This window comes from Cyanistes caeruleus, chromosome 2, assembly GCF_971803275.1.
Source record: "Cyanistes caeruleus chromosome 2, bCyaCae1.hap1.1, whole genome shotgun sequence".
In the NCBI taxonomy this organism is placed as follows: Eukaryota; Metazoa; Chordata; class Aves; order Passeriformes; family Paridae; genus Cyanistes; species Cyanistes caeruleus.
The window spans coordinates 7498566-7514194 of record NC_141702.1 but is presented as its reverse complement, the minus strand read 5'-3'; the positions used below and the strand labels follow the sequence as shown (position 1 = coordinate 7514194).

Genomic DNA, 15629 nt, shown 5'->3' with positions numbered 1-15629 from the left:
AGGCTGGGACCTTCTGTGTCAGGTCACTGGGTTTTCAGGAAGGGCTCTGAAGATTTGAGTACTAATTCCTTAAATTACTCCTGAACCTTATAAGAATTTCTGCTTGATTCAGTTCCTGCTGTATCCTCTCATCTTTATTCACCTTCAGCATTCCAAGCAAAGTAGTTGAAGAAGAAAATGTTTTAAACTGCTTTTGAGTTCAGTTTGTTTCCAAGTATCACTTGTTCATTTACTTCTCTGCTTGCCTTTCTGGGCTGTAGACAGAAAACACAGAATTAAATCAGTCTCCTTGAGTGGAGGAGTTTCCACCAGGAAAACTCAGATCCTTTCAGACCTGGTATCTGTTGTCCAGCTGTAAGATGAAAAAGAAAGGGAAGGTTAGCTCAAAGTCCCATCCAATAGATTACAGCAGTTTAGTGGTAAATCATATACATCATATGATTTTCATATCATAGTTATGTAAAAACAGTCTCAAAGTGTTAAAACAGCCTTTTCCCTAAGAAATCTTATGGACTGCTAGGAAGCTCAGTTGGACTCATACAATGGGTGAGTGCAGGTGGGAATTTTGTTTTTGTGCAACTTCACTGTAAGTTTTTTTTTTTAACTTTCTGCAATTCCACAGTTCAGATACTCAGCAAGAGTGCTGAGTATTATGGTTACAAGAACATGTATATCCTGAAGGCTTAAAGTATGAAATCAGACTGCTTTTGCTTCACAAACACCAAACCTGCTGCACAATCCAGATGCTAACTCACTGAGAAGCTTCATTCAAAAGATGAAGCAGCAGCATCTGTCTGTTCCCGAGGCAGAGGAGGACACTTTTTGCTATGTAGCTCCTGAGAATTTACAGTCTCTGAAGACACAAACTGGAGTGACAGAGCTGAACAAAGACAGGGCACTTTTTAGCTGTGGCACTTTCCAGAGGGGTTGGGTCCTCAGTACCACTTTAGAGACATTACAGAGCAGCAGCCTCCAACCCCATCTGGAGAGCAGCAGAACTGCTGGATGGTAGGGAAATGTGTGTGTTTGCTGTGGAAGTGTGGAAGCAGAAAAAAATCTTATTTCCTGTTCTGTTTCTTACTCCAGATGATCTTAGATGAGGCTATGAATTTAAGCTACAACATTCAGATATCTGTGCTCACTTTTGCTGTGCTCTGCTGTAGATGGTGAGGAAGGATTGCTCAGCTCTCATGGAGCTGATGATGGTCGTTTGCTCAGCTTCACTGATAAAGCTCCACTTTGGAGACCCAACACCCATCCCCTACCAACCTGGTTCTGCTGATGTATGTGGAATCATCTACATTCAGCAAAGGATCAAAAGAATTTCCTTTGCACCCTAGAATTTTCCATAATGGAATTTAATCTGTTTTACCTAGAAGATGTTTTTCCCTGCCTAGGGCTTGTCACCATGATGATGTAGCAGGTTTACATTGGCATTGTACAATTGTACATTTGTTTACATTGGCCAAGAAGTTTCTGTTCAAACTGGCTGCAGCCCATGAGGACTTAACTTCCCTTGTGTTTCCAAAATAAACTCATTCTTTGGTCACCTTCAAAGTCATGGAATAGAATCTGCACATTTCCACATCTAGCAGGTTTAACAGTTCCCACAGTTGCTGGCCCTGTTGGCTCGTGAGTCTCAGCACAGAAGTACCTGCTGATATCAGTGTGGGATGAAGCAAAACTGCAGCCCCCCAGACTCCTGGCAAAGTCTCAGCTGTGCTGAGCTGGCCAAGCAGAGAGAATGGGTGTCTCCAGAATTCCCAAAGGGACTTGCAGGCATGAAAGAAAAGCCGTAAGAGAAGGTTCCTTAAAACCCTGCAGTCTTCTCTTAAGGATTCTTGGATTAGGCTTGGTACTTTTTCAACTATTTGGGTCTTCTTTTAACATTCAGCTTTGGGGCAGATCGTCCCATAAATTTAGAAATGATGTTTTGATTTTAAATCAAGCAGCCTTGAATGGAAATACTTGGGTGTGTTGGCTGAAAACATAAGCTCAACATAAGCTGTCAATGTGTTCTCAGAGCCCAGAAAGCCAAATGTGCATCAATGTGCTTTCATTGTGCATCAGTGTGCCAAATGTGTCCTGGGCTTCATCAGAAGCAGCGTGGGCAGAAGGTGAGAGATGAGTCCTGTGAGATCCCACCTGGAGTCCTGTGTCCAGCTCTGGGGCCCCCAATATGTGAAGGACACAGACCTGTTGGAGTGAGTCCAGGGGAGGCCCTGAAAATGCTCCGAGGGCCAGAGCAGCTCTGCTGAGGAGACAGGATGAGATAATTGGGGTTGTTCAGTCTGGAGAAGAATCAGGAGAGGCCTTAGAGCCCCTTCCAGTGCCTACAAGAGAGCTGGGGAGGGACTTTTTACAAGAGACTGTGGTAATAGACAAGGGGGAAATGGCTTTAAACTGAAAGAGAGCAGGTTCACTTAATGCTTTGGGAAGGAATTTTCTGTGAGGGTGGTGACTCACTGGCACAAATTGCTCCTACAAACCATGGATCCCTGGAAGTGTTCAAAGCCAGGCTGAATGGGACTGGAGCAACCTGGTCTAGTAAAAGGTGTCCTTGCCCACAGCAGGGGTTGGAACTAGATGATCCTTAAGGTCCCTTCCAACCCACATTATTCCGTGATTCCATGAAATAAGCAAGTCTCTTAACATAAGAATTTTATTCTTCCAAAATTCCTAGGATTATATTTTAAATGCAGTATTTGTCCACATGCACAGAGCACATGGAACGTTCATCTATGAAGAACCAGTGTAATCTGACCAAACTATTAACAGCTTTTAGCAGGTGTCTTGCACTTGCTGTGTCTGCTCCAGTAACCCCACACGGCACTACCCTGTGCTGTAACTTACCTGCACAGGTAAGTCCTTAGTGCTCACCTGGGGAGCTGTAAGAGCTCCACAAGTCTGTTTGGTGCAACCTGAGACCAAGCACACTTCTGGTGGGAGATACTATCTTCTTTCAATCTAACACAAATAGTAACAATTCCAAAATAAGCAGCTAATTTTTATACACTGTTTAACAATGTTAAACTACAGAAGCAGAATTTGAGGTATGAGAAACTCAAGGTCAAGGTGTTCTGCAGAGCACTGACCCTCTCCTCCCATGGATTATTTGGATGTTGGAACCAGGAACAGGCATGAAAAAGGACCGTCAGGCTGCTGTGAGGAAACATGGACCATCTCCAGCATCCAGCCTGCTTTGAGCCCACACCCAGTGCTGAGGTTTCAGTGACTTTCTGTTAGGGACAGGTGTAATCATGGTCCTCCTTCTGATTAAACAGTGACCATTACTGAGAAGAGATGATTGTTATGTAAAAGATTGAGCCCACAACTGTCAAATTCACCTGTTTTCCTCCTCCCCTGTTCATCAAAAGCTGTAACTTGTCATTTCACCACCCAGCGCTGAGTGCTCTCTGAAGCTTATACTAGCGTTGTATCTTTAATATTGTCTTTTTGTGGATAGATTTCTTTTGACAGTGGCTAAATTTCCAAATAGGCAATAAAAAAAAAGAGATTATCTTAGTCCTGAGACAGCAGCTTCAATTCTATAATCTAGTTGCTTGATGCCTTCTCATACAGTAAGTGCCACTGTGAAAGCCTGATAAACTGCTTAATGTTATCATGCTGTGATTTTATGGGGAGCAATCTTGGATTAGTCTTTTCTTCAGTACTGAAATCCATGTTACATAAACTTGGGCTTACATAAACTTTTTCTAAATTTCCACTTTGCATTTTCTCTCTCTCTCACTACAAAAGCCTGTAGAACATTTTCTTCTGTCAGACTTTAACTAGATGTTTTCATCACAAAAGATGAGACACATGGCAACCACTTCCCCAAATCCACAGAGATGGAAGCAGAGAGGTGTTATGGGCACGTACAGGAGGGGAAAAGGACCTTGCTTCCACACAATATGGATATTTCATGGGATCCTACTTTGTCCCAAACTCCATGACCTTACATGGGTGCTTAGACCAGTGCAAACCCAGGTGCACTTCTGCAGGCACTGCTCCTAAATAGCACCAGTGTAATATTTCAGGCTTCAGCAGAAGAGAGGAAAATGGGGCAATGCAGCATTTTCAAAGATTTCTTTATTATCCAAGTTTACTATTATCTAAAAACACCAATGTATTAAAGACCAAGATGGAAACGTGAGCTCAGAAACTTTTAAGAATGCACATATTCAACCTCATTTGTACTGCAAGAGGTATAGTTAAAAAACACTGCTCAGTATAAAAAAAAGTTAATGTTTCCAAGGATCAAATAAATAATTTACAATGCAACAAAAAAACTATAGAAATTGTACAGATTTGAGACTGTTGTTGATAATTTGCAGTTCCATACAGTAAACATAAAAGCCTCCCATCACCAGACAGGCATTGCAAAACCACTGTCAAAAACTACATTTTATTGCTGGGCTCTTCTGAAGGGCTGATGCTGTCCAAGGTCTTGGAGGAGCAGTCCCTCAGGACTTCCAGAGAACTGGTGATATCCAGGCTTTCAGAAGTGGATCTACACCCCTGTGTGGAACTGATGATGTCCAGAGTTTTGGAGGAGCGGGCACTGTAGCCTTTTGCAGTGGCATCTCTGATGAGGATCTCCTGTGCGGATGTAAACTTTAACGGGATGAAGCCCTCGCTGTCTGCTGTGAGAACAATCCAAGAGGAACCTGTGAAGATAAGCACATGGCTGTTGGTAAATTTTTGTGTAATTAGGGTATGTTTAAGGTAAAAAACAAATTCCTTCTAAAATTAAATGCTTCTGTATATTTACAGCTTTCTAGAAAGAAAAAGTATGAAAAGATACAGGTTGTACAATCTCAAAAGCAAAAGATACTTGGCAACTATGATGGATTTTGCCACTAGGAGATGAGACAATAAATGCATGCTTCAAATGAGGAGAAGGAATGAAATTCTGAACAGAATTCATAAGCACCCACATTTGGTTTTAATTAGGTATTAATAAGCTACTTCAGAGTGCTAAAGCTGTGCAGATATTACAAAAAACAAACATTTAGTAAATTAAATGAGAAATTAATGCAATAAAGACAATTTAGAAATTGCTTGTATTATGTAATTTCACTATACTTAATTCCAAGAAATACAAGGAAGGAACACTTTACAATACTGTACAAGGCAAACATCTCTGGTCCATTTGCTATTTGACTTCATCACTAGCTTTTTTCTTTACAATTTGAATCTGAAACCCTGACTTTTACCAATATAGATAAAGCAGAAAAATTTTCTATTTTTATCCATTAAGCTGATGAAGCAAGAAAATAGAGCTCATGAGGGGTAAGGGAATTCAGAGAAGCGTTCCCAGCTGTTTGTAAATGTACATTATGTAACTTTGCGTCACAAGTAAGGTCACAAGAAGATTGTAGCTTAAAAGCACACAACCCTCTAATCTTTTGGCTTAATTTGGACCAAACTTGAAAATCAATACAACTCAGGATTTGAAAATACCATTCCTACTTCACATCTGTATATTTCAAACATATTCCATCAACAATTCCTTAGGAGAAATAAAACTTTGACAAGGCAAGAACAGCAGCCCTAGGCTTTGGGATGGTTGCCCAGTGATATGCAATCAGGCAGAGAGCCTGCAGGGGCAAGCAGATGGAATATAGCACAGGGAATAGCTGTAGTAGTGAAAAATCATATCCCAAGGTGTGTTTTCTACCTCTGCCCAAGGTGAGACACTCAGAAATGACACATACACAGACACATGGGTTGGGATGGGCATGGCATGAACTGGTAACAGCAGGAGAGAACACAGCAGCAGTAACAGAGGCAGTTTTCTTCACAGCAAAACCTGATGCAAAATGCACTGCTGAAGTGCAGAGCTGCTTCTGTGCTACAGGATTTCCTAAAGAAAGACTAAACGCTGGAGCAACAGATTCAAATATAGAACACTCTAGTGTTCTGTAGTACTCCCAAAACCACCAGTCAACCATAACCCCCCTGTTACACAGACTTCTCTCTGTAGAGCAGCTGAAAACAAGTAAAATACTGTCTGAAAGCAATTTCCCTGTATAACTCATTACTTGATAAGGGGAATCAATATGTAAGTTTTCTATTCTTCTTTTTTTCTTTTAATAATGCAGAGATTCTTCTCAGTAAAAGAAGATTCACAGAAGAATTTTATTTTCACATTATTAAAAGAAAATAAAAAGCAAAATTTTATTAATCGTTCGTTATTTATTCCTTGGGTTCTTCTCTGGATGGAATATGCCTATTGCTATTGCTCACTAATCAATGACACAGAATCACAGATGGTTTGGGTAAGAAGGGACTTTAAAGCTCATCCAGTTCCACTCCCCTGCCATGGGCAGAGACACCTTCCACTAGACCAGGCTGCTCCAAGCTCAATCCAGCCTGGCTGTGGGACATTTCCAGGGATGGGGCAGCCACAGCATCTCTGGCAACGTATTTGAAGTGTTTGTACTCTTGGATAATCCCAACATACCGTGCTGCATTTCCACAAGGGAAAGGTTGAATATCTGCTGGACGATGTTTAGGCGGAGTCTACCACCACAGAGAAGAACTGCCCGACTTTCATCTGCGTCACTTTTGGAAAGCTGCTTCTGAAAATGCAAGACACAGTCATTAGCTACTGTGATGTATAGTTAAAATGTCATTAATCAAAATAGGATCACAGACATGTCTTCAGTGGCATCATTTACAGAAAGTCAAGTGTTACACACATTCAGGCCCATTTGTAAGATTTATCCTTTTGAGTCTCAGCTGTCAAAGTGCTGATGAGTGAGTGACAGCAGCAAGGAACAGTGCTTATCCAGCATGTGTCAGAACAGGAGAGAAAACCATGCACTGCTGCTGAAGAAACCATGAGCTTCATCCACAGCACAATCCTCATCCCCATCCTTCCATCTGTGAGGGACATTTCTCCAGGCAGCTTGTAAAGCTACAGGTTTTCTACCCCCACCTTCCCCCACCCATCCCTGATCTAAAACTTCACAAGTGAGAACACCTAGTCATGAATGCTGGCATGAGGAACAGACCCAAAAGTCAGAAGGGCTTATTTTTCCCATCCCTGACCATTACTGCTCCAAGCCTTAAATCCAAAAAGCATCTTCGAAGAGTATGCCCAGTTGGGCAGATCAAAGCATTTTTTAATTTTAATTCTGTTATTACACTTATTAAATGTTTACAATAGGAAACAGTGAAGAGAGTGAGGGAATATGATCTAGAACTTGAGTTCAACGCTACAAAAGTTGATAATTTTTTGCAATAATAAAGCTTAAAAGTAAGACCTAATTGAATAGAAAATGTCAGTTTAAACTACTTTGAATATTGACTAAGGTTTATTAATCTGAATTCTAGAAATGACCTAGTAGATCCCTGACAGGTTTTGATAATCAGGTAATTAACCCTTTCTAGATTTGCAAGAGCAAAACTTTCAGCCAGAAAATATGTTTTTCACATGAAATTTCACTTTAAATCCATTTTAAAGCTATGTTAATGGAATTATCTGTTGTGTCCCTAAAGGTCTCTTTCCTCCTTGGATGGCACTCTCAATGCTAATTAGCAACATTTCTGTTTCAAAGCCAAGGCAATTTGCTTTTGTTTCAGTCTCCATTATTTTAGTTTTCCTCACGGAGAGCAGGAGATTGATACCAATTCCCACACGTGGAAATTTTCACTTGTCTAAATTTCTATACAGAAAGCTTTAGAAGTTGACTAAGAAAAGCATTCCCTTCCTAGATCTCTATAAAGGGCTTTAGTTCTGCAGCTGGGCTGTGATATGTGGGTCCTCTGGAGTCCCAACAGCTGCACTGCAGAGCTGAGGGGTTTGGCCCAGTGTGAGGTGGGGACAGGGAGCTGCACGTTCCTGGATATCCCTTTATTACTTTAAAAACACTGGAAGCTTGCAGAATAATGGAATTTATAACCATATAAAACTACCTGAGGAATAGGATGGAAATCTAATCCTACTGACTGTTACTCCAGCATTACAAAGAACATACAGCCATAAACAGGTTTCACCATTAAGGCTTCCAATATTAAAATTACCTGGCAGGTGATGTTAATAAATGAGGGTTCCTGAGAAGATGGATACACTGGAAGATTTCTCTTCCCAGATTTTAGCAGCTCTGTTAATTCAGAAAGATGGTGCTGCAATTCTGTGAAGTTACCAGACAATTTTTCCACATTTTTCAAGAAGTTACTTGCCTCCTTCTCACTGAACAAGTTATTCTTGTAGGAATTGGGTATTTTGGAAGCTGCCTCAGGCTGCCTTTTTGGGGATGTTGGCTTGTTTGAAGCATTAGACAGTGCCAAGCTCCGATTAACTGGCTCAGCATCCAAAGTCTCGACAGCTGGAGGAAAACTCATGGAAATCTTTTTGTCTTTGAAGTCACTGATGTTCAACATCAAGTTTTTTTCATAAACAGGACTCTTGATTTCTTCAATGAGTTTCCTTCGGCTTGTAGGGGACTGAAGGGCAGAGCGATCTGGTATCAGGAGCCCATGGCTGAGAGGGTGGGCATCTCTAGAGGGATCATGAGTAATGTTGGAAAGGTTCAAACTGGAGCTGCCATCAGCTGACACAGACTTTGAAGGACCCATTTCAATTAGCAGTTCTTTAATCATCAATCGGATCATGTATTTGTCTGATCTTGAAGAAGGAAGAAAAGCAGGGTCAGTGAATTTTTGTCTTCCAACTAGTATCAGTAACAATTTATTGGTCAAGAAGCACAAACCCTTTGGCTTCTCACTTTTCTCCAGCTGAATTTGTTGGATATTGGGTAAATTGGATGAAGTCAGTGAATAGACTAAAATAACATTACAAGTATTGGAGGCAACAGATACAGTTTGATTTTTGGAGTCAAAAGCCATTATATCAGGAACAAGAATGCCTGGGATGCTCACTTTTTTGGTAGAGGTAACCTTTCTCTCAAAAGTCACCAAGATGAGGTGTGAGGAATCTTGGCCACTTCCCGTCAGGTAGTCCTTGGGCCTCAGCTGAAGGAGAGGGCTGGAATCAGCACCCTGCTTGTTAGAAAGTACGTGGGTTAGATCCACAGGAGATGTAACTACAGACAAGGGCTTCTCAGAGTCCAGTGACTTCTTCCCTCCATCCAAGGAATACTCTTCCTCCCCACACAAGCTGGACTGTGAGGGGAAGGATTCAGTTTCAATGCTCGATGGAACTTCAAAGGCAACACCAGCATTTAAGCCACAGATTTTGTCCAGAGGGAGCTCGGTGGCAACAGCGACTTGTAAATTCTGTGTAGCTTCCACAGCACAGATGTAGCCTCCCACATCAAAGATTGGGCAAAAAGAGCAAGCGCTGAGTGTTTTCTGAGCATCATCCCAAATGTAAGAATGGAGGGCACTGCCCACCCCCACGACCAAGCGGTTGCCTTCCTTGGTCCAACAGGCGCAGTGGATGAGCCCACTGCCCTTGATGTCCGCGTTAATTCTGGAGTTGTTGAGGTGGACAGAAGGCAAGACAGAGGCGTCCCGGGTGGTCAGCACGGCCAAGACCTCCTTGCTGGGATGCCACACGCAGCCCTGGGGGAGCACGGGATACGGCTCGCTGATGTCGCAGATCTGGGAAACCAGGAGCTTGTTCCTGTCGGTGCCGTTGAAGCAGAGCTGCCAGATGGTGATGTGCTTTTTGTGCTGCACCGCGAGCAGGGCCGGGGCCTCGGCGGGACACGGGCCCCAGTACAGCCCATGCACGTGTTCAAACTGACCGACCACGCTCGAGTCACCGAATTTGGGCTCCCCGTTCTGCAGGTGCAGCGCAGTCAGGATCACCTGCTTGCCATCCGTCCAGGCCAGCCCGTGCACGGGGTGAATGGCCTGGTGCAAGGCGTTGAGGCCAGTTCGCAGAAGCTTCGCCTTTCCCAGCTCCATGACTTTTAAAGCAGAACATCTACATAGAATAGAATGAGAAGGAAAAATAAATTATTGTAGAAGACAGAGGACAGTACCTGCATGATTATTTAGCTTATGACCCTGCTGGTGCTGGACTCTTCCTTCCAGTGAAGTCAATATACACGTAATGTTCACTTATGCTTAATTCCCAGCCCAGTGATTTTCTTGTTTATGATGTTTCCACCATGAAATGCAATTTTAAGAGAAAGAAACTTTGCTGATTCTATAGGCTTACCGTCAGATTTCTGCTGCATTTTCATCACAAGACCAGCCCTTTCATTCTAATCAATAAGCTGCTGTTCTCAGAAATTTTCTAATTACTTCAATATCAACAATTCTCAAAATATTGCTGCTCACTCTCAACTTCCTGGAGCATTTGTGGTCAGATGAAGTAATCCCTTACAAGTATAACCAAGCATTAATGTATTATCTACAAATCTGATCCTGTATTAAGTGTATGAGAATGAGGTATTTGGATGGTTATCCCAGAAAACTCTCTAAGAAAGCAAATGCAATTTTGAAGAAAGTTAGGATGAAAGTAGATTTTTCTGAGGAAATGAAAGAAAAAAAGAATTTAAAAGAAGACATACAGAAGGCACCAACACTTTGGAAAACTTCAGGATTTTACATGAATTTCTAATTTTTGAGCTGTGAACATCCCTACTCTGTGAACAAAAGACATTTAAAAGGAATTGATGGTTTCCTAATTTAAGATCTCCACACAATTAGCTCAGATGTGAAGCCATGGCACAGGATGCAGTTTTAATAGGAAACATGAAGAAAAAGGAATTTTTTTGACAGCATTAACTGGCACCACTCAGTATTTTAATTATTTGTGGATGACCCTAAACTGGTAGAAAGAGACTGCAAGAATGGATTTCAGAGATTAAAATTGTATAGAAGGTTATATTATTATGACCAAAGTAGCTTCTTCTCAACCTAATAACAAGTGCAAAATAATACACTTAGTTAAAAAAAAACAAAACCTAAAAACAGAAACACCAACTTGGATACCTCTCCAGGAATAATTCCCTAGGCAGAGGTATAGCAAAAAAAGGATCTGGCTTACAAATCAAAAACTGAATATTTCAGTAATGTGAGATATGTTGCCAAGTAAGAATAATTCATTCTGGAATGTTTTAAGAGGGATGGAGATACACAAGGGAGGTTATAACCACACTTCCTCATTGCTAACAGCACCTACACTGAACCTACTTGTGAATTTATGGATGATGGAAATGCTTAATGAAGTTAAGGGATCAGAGAAACACAGGAAGTAGGTTCTCTGTCTTGAGAAGACTGTGAGTGGGAACTTGAGAACATCCATCCACTGTTCTCCAGGTATACTCTGGACAGTACATGATAATAATCAGCTTAGTTTCAACAAAGATTTAGGTCAGCTATTAAGGAAGAATTCTGACTATGTGTGATAGCTAAGCATTGAAGCAGGTTACCTTGGAGAGGAGGGGAAGGCACTCCATGAATTTCATAATCTGTAAGAGCCAATTAAGGAAATGTCTGTCAGGGATAAGTTTAAGTACACTGAATCCTGCCTCACAGCAGAGAACTCAAGATACTTCCAATACAACTTCTCCACTATCTACCTGGCCTCTCCTCTATAACCAACCTCAGTCCTGTTAAACAGCCACCAGTTCCAGGAAAATTAACACTGGATGTTCGCTGTGCTTAGAACCACACACACTGCTGGGCAATACTTACTGATGGCAGGGAGATGAGAGATAATGTGCCTCCTAAGACACTAAAAGATGCTAAAGCCTCCTGGCTGTCTGGAGAGGTTCTTGTGTCACAAGGGGCGTTTGCACTATCCCACCGGCCCTGGTAAAGCAAAAAAAGCAAGAGATCCACTGGCAATGCATTCTTGTGCCCGAACCCGCGCCGCCTCCTGCAGCACCCGGCCCAGCCGCAGCTCCCCGGGCAGGTGTCACATCACAGGCCGGGTGCTCGGCGAAACGCGGCGCCCGTCCCAACCCCGGGGCAGAGAGAGGAGCCGCTGCAGGGACCCCCCTGCACCGAGCGGCCAGGGCAGCAGCGGGCCGGGGAGCCCGCACAAACCGCCCGCCTGCGCCGCCGCTCCCCGCGCGGGCCCGCCCGCACCGCTATTCCCCGCCTCCCGCAGCCCGCCCGCCGCCTCTCCGCCCCGCCGCCCGCAGCCTCGCTCACCCGCCCTGCCGGCGGCCCGACCCGGCTCCGCTGAGGCGGTCCCGGGGCCCGGCAGCCCCGGCGGCGCTGGGCTGTGGCGGGCACCGCCTTCCCGCAGGGCCTGGCCCGCCTCCCCTCCCGGCCCAGCACCGCCCGGCCGCGGGGGGCGCCGGTGCCGCTCCGCCCGGCCGGCCGCTCTGCAGCGGCGGCGCTCGATGGCCCAGCAGGCGGGGCCTGCACGGCTCGGGCGCCCTGCGCCGATCCCGCCGGCGCTCCCCACAGCTACCGTGAGGGACCGCAGGCGCTGGGAGAAAATGGAGACTCACAAATCAGGGGCTGTCCCCAGCTGGGAGGCCCCCACGAGGATCATCGAGTCCAGCTCTTGTGCGCAGCACACGCCAAGAGTCACACCGTGTGCCTGAGAACACAACTACAGCTCAGGCTTGGTGCTGGGACCACTGCCCTACGGAGCCTGTTCCCGTGGCCAGCCACCCTCTCAGGTGATATCCACCCTTTCCCGATATCCAGCGGAAACCTCCCCTGACACAGCTCCATGGCATTCCCCCGGCTCCTGTCACTGGCTGCCGAGGGGAATCAGTGGCTGCCCCTCTGCTGCCCCTCAGGAGGATGTTGAAGAGAATAATGACATGTCCCCTCAGTCTCCTCCTCCAGGTTGGACAAACCAAATGACCTCAACTCCTCCTCATAAGGCTTCCCCTCCATACTCTTGCCATCCTTGTGGCCCTCCTTTGGATGTCCTTTTTATATCGTAGCCCTCAAATCTACACATGGGACTTGAGGCGCGGCCACACCAGTGCAGAACAGAGAGGGACAATCCCCTCCTGTGACCAGCTGTCACTGCTGTGCCTGATGGTTGGCATCAAGGAAAGCATCACCAGCCAGTCTAAGGAGGTGATTGCCCTGCTTCTGTCACTTCCATCGCCCCACCGTGTGACACTTCCACACAGGACCCCCAGCCTGCTCACACCCCATGTGGCTCTTGGAGAGGCCTGAGGAAGTGGCACAGAAGAGCAGAGGTGCCTTCACGGGAGGATATCAGGTCTCTGGTGTGATGTATCACATCCCCGGAGGTGGTCACATTGAAATGAAGAAAGCATCTAAACTCAATGCAGAACTACTCCAATACAATTTATCTGGTCCTGATTTATTGCATTAAGCATAGCTCATTATAAGTCTCCATGGCCTTTTAAAAGTTAATCATATTGTGTGACTGTGCCACTTTGTCACTCCTCAGCACTGCAGAGTAGTGTGATCATTGTACCATTTTTGAAACCCACATTCTTGATAGGATGTTGAAACACTGGAAAAGGTGCCATGAAAAGAACTGCCAAAGGTGTGGGAAAAAAATGCTTAAAATAATTGCAAGGTCAAATATGTAAGCAGCTCACTTAGCAAAATAAGAACACTAGGTGGTGACTTGGCCATATCGCATGAGTGCCTGTACAGAGGGGAAAAAAAAGCACAAAGAAGTTCTGAAGTCAGTGAAGGAGGGTTTTAACAAGAGCCATGGACAGATTCAAATATGTAAGACATGTCTCAGAGTCTGACTGACCACTGGAACAAGCTGCCAACAGAGCATCTTCACATTAAAACTTGGTGATTTCCAAGGACATACCATTTTAAATACTAAGTCAGTATGGCTTGGGTTGGAAGGGACCTTAAAGATGATCTCGTTCCACCACCCTGCAGCAGGTAGGGAGACCTTCCACTAGACCTGGTTGCTCAGAGCCCCATCCCACCTGGCCTTGAAACCCTTTTGGGAAAAGACATTCCCACCTCCTTCCTCCCCACCACTGGTTTACCTGAGCAGCTCACCCAAGCCAATTTCCCAAAAAGTTCTGTTACACAAATGTTTAATCTGTTCTTACCTTCATAATAGCTGTTTTTGTCAGTGGTGAGTCTGGACAAGCAAGATTGTCACTTGGTGTCTGGGACCTGAGCCACCAACTGGCTTTATTAGGCAAAAACAGTTTTGTGACTATAATTTTAGTCTTGCAAAGAATTCTGTTGAACAGAAATGATTTCACTTTTTTTTTAATACAAAACTTAAATTGACCATCCATATTAATAGACAGAAATAAACATTTAAACCACAGAGAGACCACAATTTAAGATTTTCATGGTAAATGTCTATTTCTGTTTCCTATGCATATAATTATACAATTAAGTATTTTTAAAGACTTATTTTCATCATGTAACTTGTGTGTTAGCATGTAAACTGCTAATAGAGTTCAAGAAATAAACTGAAAATATCACAAAAAACTTGGAGTTAGTTGAAAATCTGTAAAATATTTTCATTGAAATGGAATTGACTCACTACCAGAGTGCCAGAAAGGTGTGCAGGTAGTTATTATTACACCAGTTGTTTATTTCCATGCCCAACAGTGTGTGTCTTATTTGTGTAACCACAGCTTGGTTATTTTGACATGTAGAACAGCATGAAAAAGGCTGGAGGCTGCTTGGCCAGCAGCCACAAGCCATGGCTGGTCACACAGCCACAATGTGCATAGGCATAGTGGTTATTCTTCATCAGCTGTGCTGCAAATAAACATCTCTTGTTTTCTTTCCTTCTTTATTTTCCAGACTTTCCAAGCTGTTCACTGCTGATATGTATGATGTGTCTGTGACTTTGGGGATTTTAATGATGCAGAATCTCTCAGGAGATGTCTATAAGGTAGAAAGTGGGTCAATGAAATTATGCAAGGAAAAGTGTTTAAAAGGCTGAAATTATGGAAATCGTTTCCTGTGGTCATGCTGCTTTAAAGCACACATCTTGGCTTTTAAAAACATGTGATTGCATTGAGGCAGGCTTATCCTTAAACACTGAGCAGACTCATTAATCTGTTCTCAGGCCCTGCATGGAGAGCAGATTTGCCTTCTCATAACTTAATTTGTTGTATCATTTGTGTGTCTGCATTTCAAATTAGTTGAAACACAACGTTAATAAGAATATAGGAGAGTCTGAGAGAGAAGAGTTATGAATACCGTCTAGAGGGAGGGAATTGGCAGGGAAGGAAGGTGAAATGGGTGTGATGAGATATGTAGAGTTACTTTTTAATTCTGTAGATCTTTTCTTTCTTACTGAACTTGTACACATTTTAAGTACATGATGTTACAAGGGAAAAGAGTAATCTGAAGATACTTTTTCTTGGCTTCATAAGCATAATTTAATAAAAATATATATTTAATCTAGTCTGTGGACACTACTGAATGAGCAAATTGATCTCATAATTTTTTTTATTAATGGGAAAACTTAATGAGGCACTACCATGTCTCTAAAATATGATGTGGTAAAGCCTAAGATCGGTAGCTAAAAGATACAGATGTTTTATGTGGTTTTTATTATCAGATTAAAAATGTTTCTTCTTCATTCTGGGAGCTGATTAGTAATGAAAATAATATAAGATGAGCAATTTTGCAGAAAATTGCCTTGTCCTAAGTCGATATCATGTTGTCAGAAGTCAGACAGTGTTGGGGGTTGTGTGAACGGGATCCTTGTGTCTGCTCGGCTTGGCTGAGCACAGCCAGATGGGGTCACAGTA

General features: G+C 43.4%; 1 protein-coding gene across 3 annotated transcripts; it reads right to left on the bottom strand.

Moving 5' to 3' along the window:
* Window positions 1-4074: 4074 nt before the first annotated feature.
* On the bottom strand, window positions 4075-12673 carry LOC111927444 (WD repeat and coiled-coil-containing protein). Of its 3 annotated transcripts, none has more exons than XM_086875683.1 (5): window positions 12393-12673; window positions 11626-11742; window positions 8035-9904; window positions 6470-6587; window positions 4075-4670 (listed from the first exon to the last, which is right to left on the bottom strand). In XM_086875683.1, the coding sequence occupies exons 3-5, from the start codon at window positions 9883-9885 to the stop codon at window positions 4402-4404; spliced, it is 2238 nt and encodes a 745-aa protein (XP_086731809.1). In that variant the 5' UTR covers window positions 9886-9904; window positions 11626-11742; window positions 12393-12673; the 3' UTR covers window positions 4075-4401. The 3 variants fall into 3 exon arrangements, with proteins under 3 accessions (XP_086731809.1, XP_086731808.1, XP_023780089.2); XM_086875682.1 differs by lacking the exon at window positions 12393-12673 and adding an exon at window positions 12088-12265; XM_023924321.2 differs by lacking the exon at window positions 12393-12673 and having other exon boundaries at window positions 11626-12053.
* Window positions 12674-15629: the final 2956 nt, after the last annotated feature.

Coding starts and splice junctions, on each gene's coding strand:
- LOC111927444 (XM_086875683.1), bottom strand. CDS start 9,885: ATGGAGCTGGGAAAGGCGAAGCTTCTGCGAACTGGCCTCAACGCCTTG. Junction 6,588..8,034: donor TTATTAACATCACCTGCCAG/GTAATTTTAATA, acceptor TTGCATTTTCAG/AAGCAGCTTTCCAAAAGTGA. Junction 4,671..6,469: donor CCTTGTGGAAATGCAGCACG/GTATGTTGGGAT, acceptor TTATCTTCACAG/GTTCCTCTTGGATTGTTCTC.